The 17,228-nt window shown below is 36.3% G+C and overlaps 1 protein-coding gene across 7 annotated transcripts; it reads left to right on the top strand.

The window, feature by feature from the left end:
• The first annotated feature begins 1,268 nt into the window (after nucleotides 1-1,268).
• LOC113644802 (myotonin-protein kinase) lies at nucleotides 1,269-17,124 on the top strand. 7 transcript variants are annotated; one of them, XM_047804580.1, is made up of 16 exons: nucleotides 1,270-1,446; nucleotides 2,048-2,304; nucleotides 8,937-9,028; nucleotides 9,131-9,214; nucleotides 9,325-9,420; nucleotides 9,547-9,695; nucleotides 10,746-10,839; nucleotides 10,973-11,170; nucleotides 11,272-11,520; nucleotides 11,617-11,696; nucleotides 11,952-12,042; nucleotides 12,423-12,562; nucleotides 12,976-13,073; nucleotides 14,256-14,317; nucleotides 15,645-15,719; nucleotides 16,252-17,124. In XM_047804580.1, exons 1-16 carry the CDS (start codon nucleotides 1,412-1,414, stop codon nucleotides 16,351-16,353), a joined length of 1,902 nt encoding a protein of 633 aa, XP_047660536.1. In that variant the 5' UTR covers nucleotides 1,270-1,411; the 3' UTR covers nucleotides 16,354-17,124. The 7 variants fall into 7 exon arrangements, 6 of the variants coding, with proteins under 6 accessions (XP_047660537.1, XP_047660538.1, XP_047660536.1 ...); XM_027149923.2 differs by having other exon boundaries at nucleotides 1,307-1,953; XR_007138780.1 differs by lacking the exon at nucleotides 16,252-17,124 and having other exon boundaries at nucleotides 1,269-1,446; nucleotides 14,222-14,317; nucleotides 15,645-15,725.
• The last annotated feature ends 104 nt before the right edge of the window (nucleotides 17,125-17,228 follow it).

Below are 17,228 nucleotides of genomic sequence, written 5' to 3'. Positions count from 1 at the left end.
TCATTCATTCATTAGAAACAGTGAAAAAAGAACCTTCAGTTCTTCAGACTCAGGGGTCTTTTAGAAAGGGTTTCTTTATAAGGATTGCACAAGACATGAAACAGTGAGCTGCTTCATGTTTGCTCATTTTCATAAATATCCATCTTTACATCATTATGTGTTACTCAAATAGCTTGAGATTCCCTGTTGAGGCCGCTGAGATGAAAATGGCATGCAAATATAGCAGAGGACCTAAGCTCATAACAAACATTCAGCTTTTCTTTGTCTGTGTACATGATATTCATTAACATATAAAAGGAGAAAAACTTGCCCAGTTAATAATTTCATGATCATCAGAACACTAGAGAGCACCATAGCATCATGTAGAGCACAAAAAACAGGGTTTTTTTTCCTGTTGCAGTCCTATGATTAGGTGGGCAGTTTTCATAAACAAGGGATATTCCATTAACCCTGAATTTTGCTTTCAGTTTCAAAAATCCATGTGCACTTTTGTGAACTTATTTCCCTTGCAAATAACAACACCTTTAGGCATGCTTAGTAGCTAGCACTAAGCTAATTCCTTCTTTTTTGCCTTTTCAAACAAACAGAAGGCAATGAAATCACCAGCTCCATTTTTTTTTATCAGTTACAGTTCTCTGGACTTCGAACAGACTATGTGGATGCAAATTTAGCTATATATAACTGAATGATACTCACTTCATATGTAACTTAATCTGATCATTTTAGAATTAAGTGTAAAGAGTTAGGTAGCATTTCTATCTAATAATTATCTAAATTGTTTTGGGTTTTTTTTTTTTATATCTGATTAAAACTCCACCTTTGTACTAATTTAAATTATTCTGTTTATTATATAGCATTATTATTTAGTGAAGTGCAAAAACAGGAATGTGTAAAACATTAAAATTTCAAAGTGCTATGAAGTAAATAACAATCTAATCTAAATCTAAAGCTGTGAAAGAGTCACAGCATGATGCTCTCCAGTCTCATAGTGGGGGGGAAATAAGATGTTTTACATGCAGCAATCGAAGAGAAAGGGCAAAGTATTAATAAACAGAGAAAGAAAAAGGGAGGGGAGACGAGTTAATGTGTTGTAAAAAGTACAACAGAGGGAGGGTAACATGTTAGGTGTGTGTGTGTGTGTGTGTGTGTGTGTGTGTGTGTGTGTGTGTGTGTGTGTGTGTGTGTGTGTGTGTGAGAGAGAGAGAGAGAGAGAGAGAGAGAGAGAGAGAGAGAGAGAGAGAGAGAGAGAGAGAGAGGGAGAGAGAGAGAGAGAGAGAACCAGAGAGTGAAAGTTCTGCCCTCTGAGATAATCAAGAGCAACAGCTGTTTAGGACAGACCCACCACAGGACAAAGGGTGCAGAGCTGTCAGTAGTGACAAGCTGAAAACTGGACAACTATGATGAAGATTTGATGAAGAGCAGGGAAGCATGCATCTGGATTAAAAAGTGAGTCACACTAAATATGTGGTTTTCAGGAAGGTAATAGAACAGGAAACCCTCATGCAACTAGGAAGTTCTAGATGGACATTTAGAAGAGGAACTCTTACAACGAAAAATAAATGAAACCAAACACACAGTACCTGATAGATAGGGAGAAGTCAGAGAGAGAGAGAGAGAGAGAGAGAGAGAGAGAGAGAGAGAGAGAGAGAGAGAGAGAGAGAGAGAGAGAGAGAGAGAGAGAGAGAAAGGAAACAAGGGGGAGGGAGTCACACACCAAAAAAGGGCTTGAGCCAGAGCTGGAATCAATGCCTAGTGGACAAACGGGAGACGCCACAGGAGAAGAATAAGGCAACAACAGCAAATGGTGCAAGAGACAGAGAGAGAGAGAGAGAGATAGAGAGAGAGAGAGAGAGAGAGAGAGAGAGAGAGAGAGAGAGAGAGAGAGAGAGAGAGAGAGGTTGAGTTGTTGAGTTGTGAGGGGCATGAAAAACAACAGGGCAAACTAAAGACTGGGTAAGTGTATTAAAGTATGTGCAGTATGTTTTGAGGTAAGTGCTAGTGTACATATTTATAAGACTGAGTGAATAGGGAGTGTCTTTTATTTGAGGCTATGGAATAGAGCTGCAGCTCAGCACATACAGTACTGTAAGCTGTGGTGTGCCATTATGTCCACGGGCCCCGGGTCCCGAGAGGCCCCAATGTCCAGAGAGAAGATGCTGAAGGAGCCTGGTGTGACAGTGGGGAGCTCGGTTCATAGTCCTGTGGGACTTCAGACGCTACTTGACCTGCTGGTCGGAGTCTACGAGGAGTTCCAGTGTTCCGATACGACCAGAGATAGATACATCAGGCGCTTCCTACAATGGGGTCAGTAGTGCTGCCTCTGTGTGTGTGTGTGTGTGTGTGTGTGTGTGTGTGTGTGTGTGTGTGTGTGTGTGTGTGTGTGTGTGTGTGTGTGTGTGTGTGTGTGTGTGTGTGTGTTTTGTTGCTTGGTAAGTGTGTTGAGCTCCAGTGGGCTCAGGAAGGATGTAGCTGGGAGGTGAACTTGAACACAAGGTCATGAAAGGGAACACTGTTCTGAGTTGATGTAGTCATGTGATAGAGAATATTCCAAATTTACAACGTGTCCCAGAACTTCAGGGATTATCAAAAGACTCTTTAACTGTGTGTGTTAACTGTGTTTAACTTGTTTGTGTGTGTGTTTGTGTTGGATGGGGGCAATGTATTTAATATTATTGTCATGAAAAAAAATATCATCACAAGGATCTTACAATTTTGACTCATCGAGGCAAAGAAAACTGTTTTCAAAAAGCTGCTATTTATTTAAAACCTGAGAGAGACAGATGTTTCCTGTTGGATGCTGAGGTTAAGGTTAGGATGGGTTTTAATGTAGGCATAGCGTTAATAATAACACATTAATAATTAGTTTCTCACTGTGCTAAGTAGCTAAAGAAACAAAAACTAATGACTTACCCAGAGATTTAAACTAAAGTGTCAATTGGTTTATGACAAAATTAGGTGCCCCTGCCACATCCATTTGTGCCACCTAGATACACAAAAAACACACTACTCTGGTCATTCCGTACATGGAGGTCTGTTGGCCATGACTTTATGAGTTCATGAGGGAGAAGCAGCAGATATAGCCAGAATAAACACACACGGGAACAGGCACAGGAACACACTTGTCCTCAAACACTCTCGGGTACTGTTATGCTCTACATGTACAGTTAATATAGGCTGCTTGTAAAGACACTTTAAACAATGATATGGTTGACTGCATGTGTGTGCATATTTAAAAGATGGCACAATGCCAGAACGGCTGAATCACTGGATATCTAACAGGTGCTAGAATAGCAGTGGCCACTGGACATTACAAAGCCCCAACAAAGGCTGAGTTATTTTTTGCTTAAGTTACAACTGAGTCTCGGGCTCCCACATAGTGTCAGCTGCCAGTACATAGCCAGTCAACCAATAGGCTTAGAAAACTTGTTTAGGTATGTGATGAATAGAGAGAAGAGCAAGTGGGATTCATTGGCATTATACCTGTTACAGAGATATTGTAAATTATATGACTGGCAGGTTTTTGTTCCACAGAAGAGGGGAAGTGGTAAACAGGAGGAAGGGTGTGGAGTAACTTAACTTTCCACAAGCATGCCAAGGCCTCAACATCAGCATCATGTCTTTGTCACCACCCCCAATGAAGAAGCTGATTGGCTATGGCTATTAGGATAAGTGCTCTGGTTAGAGAACTATCAAAAAATGTTTAGTGCTATGTTTAGTTGAAGGCAATAAGTATGGTTTATGAAGAGTGGCATGTTTTATAGCAGATGTGAATAGGAACGTTACTGTAGCACATCTTGAGTTGTTCAGCTTTATACACAATAGTGAAAGTTCAAGCATTATTTGTTTAGTTTATATTAATATTGCACACCTGCAACTTTGAACTTAAGTTAAAGTAAAAAAGTGTAAACTCTATAAGAAAGATTCACAGAAATGCAATAAACCACTCACTTATTTTATTTACTCATGGTAAACCAGGGAATGAGAGGAAACAATAGCTAAGGCTAACCAACAGCTTCATACCTAATCTTTCAAATATTAGTTAGCATGATTTTAGCTATGCTAAATGCTGGCTGTCACAATACAAACTGTCTTGGTAATACAAATCTTGGGTCTTGTTCTCAATGCTTATCTGCTAAAAAAAATTTTTGTTAAGAATAATGCAATCTGATGCTAAAACACCTAATGACACCTAATGACAAATTTGATATAACAGAGAAATGTGGTTGTTTAAAAATGTAGCTGAAAGATTTTTCTATTAAAATGTAGTATTAGATAAAAGAAAAAAAATCGGATGATACACAATACAAATAGTTAAAATAAAAAAACGAATGAAAATTTGCTATGTGTCATCTTCGCATATATCATGATCAAAGATCACATATGTGCATAGTCTTTATCCTGCTGGTGATTACATTAAATCTAAGCATTTATTTCAGCATATTTTCTTTCTGTAGTTACAAAAGAAATAAATTTATTATACACATACATGCACATTGATTCCTTCTCTATGTAAACCGAGTCAAAATGTGCTTCCCTCATATTGTATGTACAGACCATTTTCTTTCTTTTTATAAGTCAATAAGAATTCACTCACATGTATACACATCACTCATACAGACTGTGTGTGTGTGTGTGTGTGTGTGTGTGTGTGTGTGTGTGTGTGTGTGTGTGTGTGTGTGTGTGTGTGTGTGTGTGTGTGTATTGTAGCTAAGTGATAAAAAAACATTGGTGCAAATTGAGTCTCAGTAAATTTATTACATGGTGTAAAACATCACCACTCATTCAATTATTGATTAGAAATGGGTTATTTTCTCCAGCAGGGATTTAGGCAAGTACATAACTTTTTTTAATCTATATGCTCATGAGTGACTCATGCCATACTTCTCATGTTTGATCAGAAATCATTACTCAGTTCTCTTCTCACGCAATAAATGCAATCAGGTTGCTGTGTATCTTAGCAACAGCCATAACATAAAACAACACTGTGAGGACCTGTCATAGATTAAACCCTTCTCTTCTATATGGTTGCTTTCTTTCCAGCTAATAATCTTGAACATTTCCTAAAATGATATTACTATTCCCATTTTCTGCATTGTTTCTTGAAATTTACCTACTCACTTTTTAAACAGCTTGCTATCAACCAACATCCTGAATATTATCATTGTCAATACAATCATTACGACATGAAAATTATCAGCAAAGTAGCAAGAAAATATTTTTGAACAATTAACCAAACATGTACAGTATTGTCTTTACACATTGTCACATTTCAGGTGGGTTTTCTGTGCTACTGAAGCACAGTGTCATTTCTTCTTAAAGTTGTACATAATTTATGATTAGCTAGCACTGCATGTTTGTTTTTGTTTCCCTTAGGTAACTCAGCTCAGCTCAAGAGTTCTCTTGTCTAGCTGTTGTTCAATCTCTAGTTTTTTAGACAGTTTAAACCATTTAAGTGTTATGTAATGTATTGACAGCTTTATGCAGACTGACTCTTACCACTGGCCTCTTTCTCAACACCATCTTTGCAGGAAGTTGATGCACAGTTAAAATGTATATGAAAACATTTCCACAGTGCTTTGCTTAAATATATATTTAATTCATTTTAATTGTATAGTGATATTAACAGTGCTTATTGTCACAATGTAGCTACACAGAACTTTATAATAATTCAACATATAAATTACATTAAATTTTAATTTATTCCTAATAAGCAAGCCAGAAGTTGACAGTGGCAATGAAAAATGATGATAGTGATGATTCCATTGATATTGATGATAGAGATGATTCCAATCTCACAAGTGAACCTAACCTCATCTGGGTGACAACCAGTGTGAATATAAAATAACTGAACTTCTATATCTGTGTACTATATGATAACAAAAGTACAACTAGGAAATTCATTTCAGTTATAACATGAAGTATATATTGTTGAAATTCTCAACTGTTCACTGATACAGTAGACTTGAGAGCAAAACTGTTGGCAATTGCAGTCTAAAGCCATCTCTATGGTTTGTAAGTGGTAAAGTTCAAAGTAATCCCATGTAGTAATAGTTCATAGTAATCCCATCGTCAGCAGTAGTGAGTGGCCTCCAAGTGATGGAAACCCAGACCATAAGTACTGTAGAGCATCAAGATGAATCAGGCAGGTTTCGAGAGCAGAAGCAGTCAGGATCAGTGGAATCTTAGGAGTAACATATGAAGCTTGACAAAGAAGGAGATATGCATGGTTTCTCAAAGTTGATGTCTCAGAGTTGGCTAGGGATAGAAAACCTGTTTTACATAAGGAATCAAATATAATGGAATCCTTTAGTGTTTCTACAGTGATTTGCCAAAAATTGGTTCTCATCAAGTTTTTATTTATTTTTTTATTTTTTATTAATGAATAATATATTGCACATTTTAACCATAAATATTAAAATTTATTGTTGCGGTATGTCCACTGCAAAATTTCTTTTATTATTTATGTTAAATAATTTGTAATCAGAACTCTCTTTTTCTCAATGCTCTTTTCTCATCATACACCTCTCTGTAAATAGGCTATTACAGAATAATTCAACACTTTCTTACCAAACAGATTTGAGAATTCAACAGACATCATATAATTAAGAATTAGTAGATGTCCCAAAGCTTTATCTGGGCAGGACACAGGACAGATCAGTTTTCTGCTTACCTTACCTTGTTGATGTCTCCGTCTCTTTTTGCAAAAGGCAAAAACAGCACAGAGGGTCTACTTGTTAAATTTTAAGCAAAGTAAAAAGATAAGCATTATGAAACACTTGTGCTTTGTACAAAGTTCAAAGTACAACTATGTTACATAAGTATCAAGTCATTACTTCAACACATTTAAATCACTTTATAAACACCTCTGGCTATGGGAGTGGTGAAATTGTGTAGACTTTATCCAAAACATTCTTTCTTTCTGTTCCAAACCCCCCTTACCCTCTCTGTGTTATCTCATCTTCTCTTTAATGAAACCTTTCTCAGTTTATCTCTCTTTCTCAAACTTCTTTTAACTTGCCTATATCCAAAATCTCTTCCATTCTCTGTACCCATGATATGAGGTTTGTCCCACTGCTCTTCTGCGTCAGTTACTATTGTGAGAAGTGTTTGGGACATGGGAGAAACACTTCTGGAAACTTCTTTCCACTAAAACAGTTTACACTGTTGCCTTGCTCTCACATTCCTCTCATGTATGTGTGTGTCTGTGTGTATGAGTCTACGATCCAAGGCACTGGAAAAACTTGCCTTAAAAAAGTCTTAGGCAGTCCAACCTATTCTTAGTATCATCTGTTCTATTTCTGAACACATCTTTTTTAACGAGAAACCATTTTGCCTTATGCTTGACTCTTAGTGAGAAATGAGCTAATCTAATACCTGCAAGTTAGGCTTCATCAAATGAGCCACTGGGGAAAAAAAAGAATGCCTTTTATTTTTAGCCATCATTGATGATTGGATAGATGTCTGAAATACATTACAAGTGCATATCATTCTATAATGCTTGCTAAGTAAAAAGATGCAAAAGATTAATTTTTCAAAATCAAAGTATTTCAGCAGGACTGTAAATGTGGTGCAACATGCAGATGTCTGATTTATCATTTCTGGTTCCTCTTGTCACTTCCTAGAATGCATTCACAGTCATAAAAAATTTGGTAAACGTGCACAAAAGTTATTGCTGGGAAATGAACTTTGGCCAAAGCACAGAATAGTAGTGCAGTTATCTTGTCTTATGGCAAAAGCTTGTATGGAAAGTTGTTGGTAGTTTGTTTGGTTTAGTTTTGATACAAATATTTTAAAATGAAATTTAAATAAAAATCAAACAAATTTCACATCCAGGTTTTTAGACATGGGTAGCAAAGTGGGGCAATCACATGATAATATGTGGGTTTGTTACCCATAAAGCCTGTTATAAATTATCATGTAATAAAGTTTATAGTAGTTTGAAAATGACTTTTAATAATGCTGAGATTTAAATAAGATATGAAGGAACATGAGATATGCAGTATATGTGTCACGATCAGCGCACCTGCCTTACATCCCGACCAGCAACAGAAAGAAGCGTCCCCGGAATATTAAACATTTCCGGACTACACATCCCAGCACCCATCGCGAAGTCTAATTGCCACTCCACCTGTTTACTATCAGCCGACATGTAGAAAAACTAACTTGAACTTGACCTCAGTGCGAAGTCTCGACTTGCTTTAGCAGTCATTCTGAGCGTTTCCTGTTTATTTTGATTCAGTTTTGTGACTCAGTTTCTGTGCCTTGATTCTCTGATTGTTTGCTGCCTGCCCTGACCTCCTGCCTGTTCTTTCATTTCTGATTTTGCCTGTTCTGTTGTTTCTGATTTTGCCTGTTCTACGATATCGTTTCTGCCGTGTTTGACCTTGCCTGTCTGTTCCCGAGTTGTTAATAAATACGCTGAAAATGGATCACCAGCCATACGACTCCTCGTTACAATATGATTAATTAATCTGCTTCTATTATATACATACTGCTTATAATTTGAATGCATTTTTAATTCTGATTGCTCAGAATAACATAGCTTCGGCAGTAATATAATATAACCTATAAATAAAATAACCTATTTATTTTTGTCTGTTAAGTGAGTTATTAGTTACAGCTGTTATAATGTAATAGCAGGAACAAACTTTTAGAAAATAAAGACATAATTGTAATAAGTGGTAAACCACTATAGAATAAAGTGGGGTCATACCACCCTATAGTTATTTTACAAAAGCAACCCATTTTGTGTTGTTTTCCTTACATTGACTTGTTGGGGATTAGTTTAATAGACTTATTCTAAAATTATGTCAATCATGTGGCCAAAACCCTGCAATTTACCTTTGCCACAATACTTATCGTGTATAGAGAGCAATATAAATAAAGTGACAGCCAATCACAGCAGACATTATAACACTCCTCTTATCCAATCATAGCGGAACCTCTGGTGAGCCAAGTGAAGAAGACCCGCATAAAAAGGGATGATTTCAACATCTTAAAGGTGATCGGCCGGGGGACCTTCAGTGAGGTACAGGATATGAGACATTGATTTTTTATTGTATAATACACAATGTAATTTGGCCAAATCTAGTGAATGTGAACATATGATTATGTAGTTGGGTTGTTACAGGTCGCTGTGGCTAGAATGTGCATTACTCAACAGGTCTATGCACTGAAAATAATGAACAAATGGGACATGCTGAAGCGTGGAGAGGTAAAACACTTTACGTAGCCTTTTGTGTGGTCTATTCATTTTACTATAGTATCACATCATTAAGTATTTCACTCCCTGTACTTTATTTTCTTCTCTATCGTTATGTTCAGACAGCATGCTATCAGGAGGAAAGGGAGGTTTTGCTAAAAGGGGATCGTCGCTGGATCACCGAGTTGCACTATGCCTTCCAAGATGACAATTACCTTGTATGCTTAGCTATAAATCACACTTTCCATCTACTGAACTTTTCTGCTGGATCTTTTCAAATATATTAATTGTCACGAACACACTGTATATAAATTATGTGTTTTCTGTGTTTTTCTTTGTATTAGTACTTAGCAATGGATTACTATGTTGGTGGAGACTTGCTGACATTGCTTAGTAAATTTGGTGACCATATTCCAGAAGACATGGCTCAATTTTACTTGGCGGAGATGGTGATGGCTATTGACTCAGTCCACAGACTAGGCTATGTCCACAGGTATATTTGTGTGAGAAATGGAGTAGATTGATATACAGCACTGTTAAGATCTCTTTACATGTACAGGAACAGGAATGAATGTCATTGTTGAACAAAAACCAAAAGCAGTTTGGGAAAAAAGATAATTTATTTGGTTTGTAAAGTTTAGTGGTGTATCTTGGATGTTTGTGGCGTTCCCAGTATTTTAATTTAAAATTTGATGACTGAAAAACTTGAGATAGTACTCGCTTGAAACTTGAAATCACTGTTCATGTTAATGACTTGTTTTAAAGTTGTAAGTAGTTTATTAATAAATTGATGAAAAGTAAATAAATAAAAAATATATAAATTATGAAGTACCTGTGTTTAAATTTACATTTTGTGTGTATACTATAAATGTTTCAGCTGTTTATTTGCCTGCCATTACAGTAAGGTTCTGTTTACCTATAGCACCTTATAGCACCTTAAATCTGTCATCATTATCAGTGGAAAAATATTTAGACTGGATATAAAAGTCTACAAACCCTTGTTAAAATTTCCACATAAGATGATGTTTCCACCACCATGCGCTATTGTCGATACGATGTTCTTTGGGTGACAAACTGTTGTGCTTTTTTTCGAAACATATATTAGAATTAGTTCTGCCTTGATTTCATCAGACCATAACACATCTTGTCTCATGTTTTGTGAAATGTTAGGCAGGCCACTGTTTCACAGCTTCCATCAAGCTAGCCACTCAATCCCATAACCTATAGAAATTGTCACATGAAGAGACTGACCAATGCTCGCCAGATATTCCTGCTGCTTCTTTAATGTTGCTGTAGGTCTCAATGAAAAGTTTTTGCCTTTTCACTTTGGCAATTTTAGAGGGATGTCCTGTTCTCCTGTGTCTAATGTCATTGTGGTGCTCTGTTTTCTCCATGGTATTTTCTATCTAATGTTTTGGAAATTAATTTGTATCTTTATCCTGATTGATACATTTTGACTATGAGATCCCATGCATGCTTGTTCATGTTATATTTGGATGTATAAGGATGTTGTGTGGTATTAAATCTCTACTCTTTCCTCTAGAGATGTAAAGCCTGATAACATCCTGCTAACAGCAGACGGACATGTGCGACTGGGGGACTTTGGGTCATGTTTAAGACTGCATGATGATGGCTTGGTAGGGACACAATAGTGCTTTATCCATAACCTATCAAAATCATCTGGCCACCTCTGTTCTGTCTTTTGAGATGACTTAATAAATGTGTGTGATTAAAGAGGAGACATGTGTCTGAATGTATGTGTATGTGTAGGTTCACTCCTCGCTGGCTGTTGGTACTCCAGACTACCTGTCTCCCGAGATCTTGCGAGCAGTAGAAGGTGGAGGAGGCTATGGCATAGAGTGTGACTGGTGGGCTCTTGGTGTGTGTGCATATGAAATGCTACTGGGGACCACACCTTTCTATGCAGAGTCACTGTCTGAAACTTATGCAAAAATAATCCACTTTCAGGTAAATGATGAGACATTGCTATGAGAGATATTAATAAGTATTAGAAGAGAACTGGAATTGGTAGATTATAATGGCTTGTGTGTGTATTTGTGTCCCTACAGGATTATTTTGAATTCCCTGCATCTTCTGTGGAGATTTCAGAGGAGGCACGTGCCCTCATCACAGGTTTGCTATGTGACAGGAATGAGAGGCTGGGTAGAAATGGCTCTGCAGATTTCCGGAGTCATCCTTTCTTCAGTGGGCTCGAGTGGAGTGTCCTGCACCAGTTGCCTGCTCCCTATCGGCCTGAAGTCTCCAATGCTACAGATACTTCCAACTTTGATGTGCTGGATGACTGCCTCAGTGAAACAGTACAAAAATATCCACTGTATTTAGTAATATAATATTTCAGACTATGGTTACTGGGATCTTAGGATTATGCCTGTGTGTGCCCATATGTTTTATAGGAGACTCTGACTGATGTAATGGACAGAGCACCTAGAGGAATTCACCTAGCATTTGTTGGATACTCTTATACAGCTACCAGGTGATAAGTCACTGTAATAATAATAATTTAATCCATTATTGATAATGAATACATCATATGTTTTTTCTTATTTATTATTTATTTGTTAAGTTTACATTTGTTAAGTTGTTACATTATCTGGTCCCCAAAAGAAAGAGCTTTTGCAACCTAATGAAGATTAAAAAAAATAAAATAAACAGTTAAACTTTATCCACATCACTGTCATCTTCTACATGGAATGTGAGCTTCTTTTATTCTTTCATTTTTCTCTTACAGAGAAACAGGTGCTGTGGACCGCAGCCAAGACATCATGATGGAGATTGACCAGCAGCCAGTGCTTGAGTCTCTGTACCTGCCGGAGAAACTGGTACAAGAAAACATCAGCAGTGACATTAGTCTAGTCACATATAATTTCACCTTCACATCTTGACTTTTAAACCTTGCAACACAAAAACAATGTTAAACAAAGATAATGATTAAAAACTTTGTAAATTTGTAAATATTTTATATGAAATGGTATATAAAAATAGACGTAGACTACAGTATAGATCATATCTGAGTACCACTTTGTCCTAGAGTGGGTGTATATATGTAATATTAAGGCATTGAATTACCTGTGTTACCAGCACTGGATGCCACAAACTTAAGATAAGATAAGATAAGATGTACCTTTATTCATCCCTCAATGGGGAAACTTATTTTTGGTGTTCTAAATGATGTTAGTGAGCATATCTGTTAATATTTCAGAATCAAGTGTGGCAGGTCAGGGAGCCTCATGAGGTGTCAACACAGACAGATTTTCCTCTGGCCCTTGAACACAGTACTGTAGAGCCATCAACGACACCAGATACAGAACAGAACAACACCCAACTACAGGAGCTGCAGAGGTAAACTACCAATCCCACTGTCCCTGCTTTGCATACCTGTCTGCTCCTTTTCTGCCCTACTTTTCTTTCTAACCCATTGCCTTACAAACCACAGTGCTCTTACTGGCCCACTGACCTGCTTGTATAAAGGCTAAAAATACATGAATATACACATACTTGTGGGTCTTAACAGGTGCTTGTATACTTTTGTTAAACCTGAGAATATTTTAACATATACATATTATTATTACATATCATACAAATATTACAAGAGTGTTTAAGCAAGATCATATCCATGTGTGTGGACCCGAGACCACATCTTTGTCCTCCAACCTTTCCAACCTACTTATCTTCAATAGCAGTTATTTAAATTTTGATTGCAATTTGCTGTTAGTATTCCACTCCTTTCCTAACTGAAGACCTTGTTCTCTCAGGCAACTGAGTGAGGCTGAGCAAAGAAACAGAGACCTGAAACAAGAAGTACAAACCCTTCATGACGTGATCCACAGACTCAAGGTCCAGCAGGACAAAGGCAAGAAACAAAGCTATAACCCATTAAACAAGTTGAGAATGTTACATAATTTAAAGAAAAACTGGTTATTTAGTTTAGAATTGGTTGCTTGAGCATGTTTATTAAAGGATAAACAGGATCACTGAAGAAGTTCTAGTACTAGTCATGAGGTTAGGCCATTTTATACAGTTTGTAAAAATGTAAAAAATGGTTCTTTAACAGTACATTATTTTAAAACTATTTTGACTATAAGTCTGAATCACTAAATGAAAAACATATTCAGATTATACCAGTAGAATCAGTTAAAGATTGCTAAAAAAAAAAAAAAAAAAAAAAAGTAATGACACAAACAACCCATATGGAATGGAAATGCTGAATAATTTTGGAAATTTAATGTTGGGCCTCTTTGTTTAGCCTATGACTGCCAATGTCTCATGTTGATCTATTGCAGGGTCCATGAAATTTACTGTATTTTCTCTGTCAAATAGCAATAACAGTGGCCATTCCTTGTTTTTAGATCTGTGATGTAATATAATGTTTTTAAAGGTGTTTATTTAATGAAAACCGACAACAAGTGAAACTTTCATTCTGTGGTTCAAAGGTCTTGAGTCAGAAAGTCTTCTGTTTAATTATATCTAGTTAAATTATAATTTGGAACCTACTGTTTTATGCTCAAAATATTTGCTGAAGTTTATTAGATGGACATAAACCAACTCACCAACACACAATAACAGTAGAGCTCATTGTTATGCCATAAATGTTTATGTTTAAGCCTTTACCCAGAGAAAAGTTATAATTGTGTCATCCAGGAATAGGCCACTGCGAGGTCTACACCAGCACATGCCAATCAAAGAGTGTGTGAAGCAGCTCCTCACCCAGGTCATGTGACAAGAAAGCAGAGCACTGAACTACCTCTCACTGCCTCCTACTTTCACACCAACAAGCTATTCATCAAGAAATGAACCCTACAGTATCTTCTTACACTTTACATGTGCGAAACAGGCACCAAGCTCTCACTTTCCATTGTGCATGCCACCGAACACAGGCATGAAAAAGCATGACCTTTCTCCTGTTGTGTGGCTTAGTGGCCTGTGCATTCCTTTCTAAAGTGTAGTACCTAGTCATGTAAGAAGGACACTTGTATATATGTGTGTTTCCATTTTCCACAGGACTGCACTAATGGCTTTTTTCATCTGATCACAGAACTGTGTATGTACCCATCACCTGTCTTTCTGCCTGCCTGCTGTTTGGAGACTTTCAGGGATGTAAGCCTGCCTCTTAGCTTCCGTTCTCTGCTTTTGTGTGAATGGAGCAGTACCATCTGTTTAAAATACAATATTGAAAACAATGTCCAAAAGTATACCTGAACTCAAAGACTAACTCTTCTTGGAAGATTGAATACATTTGTAAGGAACGATAGACTCGGTTTCAGGTTATTCTTTCCATTAAAAATGCAAATTTATTACTAATTCTGTGAAAAACTACTGCAGGGAATAATACATATGAACTCTATTTGTGAAGTCTGTGGTGTCATGAAAAAAACATATACAGTATATGGTTATTGCCAATATGACAATTAATAGTTTCAGTCATATAAATTGTTTACTAAAATAGTCAGCTAGCTAAATCTTTAAAGAACATTCACAGTTGGGCTAATATTAAACAAATCACTGAGAAAATGACATTACCAATCAAGACTAAATTTGTAGTTTCTTGTAACAAAAGGAAGTTTAATTTAATAGCAGAGAACAAGACAGGTACATTTATGCTAATTATACAATACGTTACAGCATAGTACAAAATGAGCAAAAATGTTACAGTCAGACTGATTAATTTACTGTTTCAAATTTCACCATTTCTACAATTTTTATAAATAACATAGGACTCTGGATTTGTTGGATTTTTTCTTATTTTTGAGACTTCTTATTTTTGAGAATGTTTCCAATGCGTTCACTGACAGAACTGATAGAACTGACAGAACACATCAAGTCCATTTTTATTTTTTACAGGACTTGTTTTTGAGTTATAAGGTTTGGAATAAACATGTTTTATTCAAGTTACCAATCAAATGGGCTGAGAACTATGAAAGCTCAATATTAAATTTAATAACTTTGATAATGGTGATTTTTTCTTTGATAATTACATTTTCCTTAATGTAATTTAATACAAGAAAAAAATCACCGACTCCCTGACTGTGCTTCACAGACCCCTAGAGGCCTTGGCCACACTTTGACAATCCCTGGATTGTACACTTTAGGGATTAGCATAGACAGTGGAAAAGGACACATGTATTTCCAATGCATATGCACAGATACTGATACTGATACTGATACTGATGTTTAGTATAAAAACATTTTAGTAGTTTCTTGTTGTTGTTTTAAACATACTAAACAATTTACGATTTTAAGTATAAAATCAGTGGCACTTTAAATAAGTGAATTCCTTATGAAACATTTTGAAACATAAGGAACACTTTAAAAGAGTAAACAAAGCAAGTGCTAACCATGAAGCCAATATATATCCTCATTGTGCTTTACAATACTGTGCTGTACACTACTTTCCATGCCTGATCTGGTGACCTGATGTTTGCAGAACTCATCAGTGCCCCCTGCCTGCCATTACCCACTAGTGAGGCCTCTGCTGCGCCACCTGCTGCTCTTCCACAGGGTGAGTTGTAAGATCTCATCTACACTTTGCCTTCATGCACTGACCACTAATTCTAAGAATTGATATCAAATTTAAGAGCTAAAAATCTAATGTGTATCTAAAATCTATCATAAGTCATATGAAAAGCGCACACAAGGTACACAGCATGCTTGAAATCTAATTATCATGCTGTTGAACAAACATTAACTCAGAGACATTTTATTCAGAGACAGTTTTAGGTGATATAGTTTTGCTCCTGTGTAATTACCTGACATGGCTGTCATTAATAGACTGCATGAATATACTACCTGGGCTAAAAAAATTAGTCTTTGCCTCAATTCTTTATCTATTCTTTGTATTGTCTTAAGACATGTTTGTGTTGCTGGTGTGCTTGGTTCCACAAAAAATTCTAAATATGCAGTTTAAATATTGTGTGTGCCAAAAAGAATACCATATATTGATATATTTTTATCTTTAAAATATAAAGCCTTTCTCTGTATGTACCCACATGTATTTAGCTGCGATTTGGCAAACATCTTTCTCTCTCTATCAGGTGCGTTTGCCACAGGTGAAGACTGAGTCGTATCTGCTATTGTGTGCAGCAAGCAGAGAACACCAGATGTGGGAGTGTTTCTGCAGTTTTGAGCTCTCCTGAGTGCTACTGTGTGAAAAACTGATCTCGGGTTGACTGTGTGGGTTCAGCATAATACAGTAGTCTGATGTTCTCAGTGTGCTTGTATAATTCAGTCTATAAAAATCTCCATACTGTACTACTCGACACCACACTGCTGACAGCCACTCTGTCATTAACACCATTCAGGGGTACTGTATTTGCAACTGGGGTTCATTCAGTAACAATCAGCAAGCTTAATTTCTTAATGTTTACTTTATAGACCTCATTGATTGCAGGTTCATGCAGGCTGACATTTGATTGCACTTGTTATTGAAAAATGGGTTTATGGTCTTTATAGTTTGTATGATTCTCCTTTGTATACACACTTAAGCTTTTGGAAAGTAATTTAAAACAAGTGCCTTCTGATATAGTATATCACGTTTGTGTGTCAGGCACTGACACTAACACATTCACATTAGCTTAAGTTACCGAAAAAATAATAAATAGGAGCGGACATATAGAAAGACCACTGAATCCCAGGTGTGCTGTTATAATGCACTGTGTACTGAAAAGATTTTATTTTCTCTTGTACAAAGAAAGTATTAAATCTATTGCACATTTTAAAGCTATAAATGTTAGCTAAATATTACATATTTATTTCAGGACTACTAAAGTTTATATGTCCATAAAATGCTTGACTGAATAATTGCTGTTTATGGTGTGGCAAAGGCATTATTATATCTTTATAAAGGTATTGATAATGTTATTTTTTTTTTTAAATCGAAAAATAAAAACTGTGTGCATCCAATATCATTTATTTTCACTTTCACTTTGTTAATTGTTTTGGGCTGGCACAGTTAAAATATTAGTTTTAATATTTTGAGATTTTTTTGTATAGAATTTTGGATCTTGGATCC

The sequence above is a fragment of the Tachysurus fulvidraco genome, chromosome 20 (assembly GCF_022655615.1).
Source record: "Tachysurus fulvidraco isolate hzauxx_2018 chromosome 20, HZAU_PFXX_2.0, whole genome shotgun sequence".
NCBI lineage: Eukaryota > Metazoa > Chordata > Actinopteri > Siluriformes > Bagridae > Tachysurus > Tachysurus fulvidraco.
Note: the sequence above shows the minus strand (reverse complement) of the source record. Positions and strands in the feature narration are given on the sequence as shown.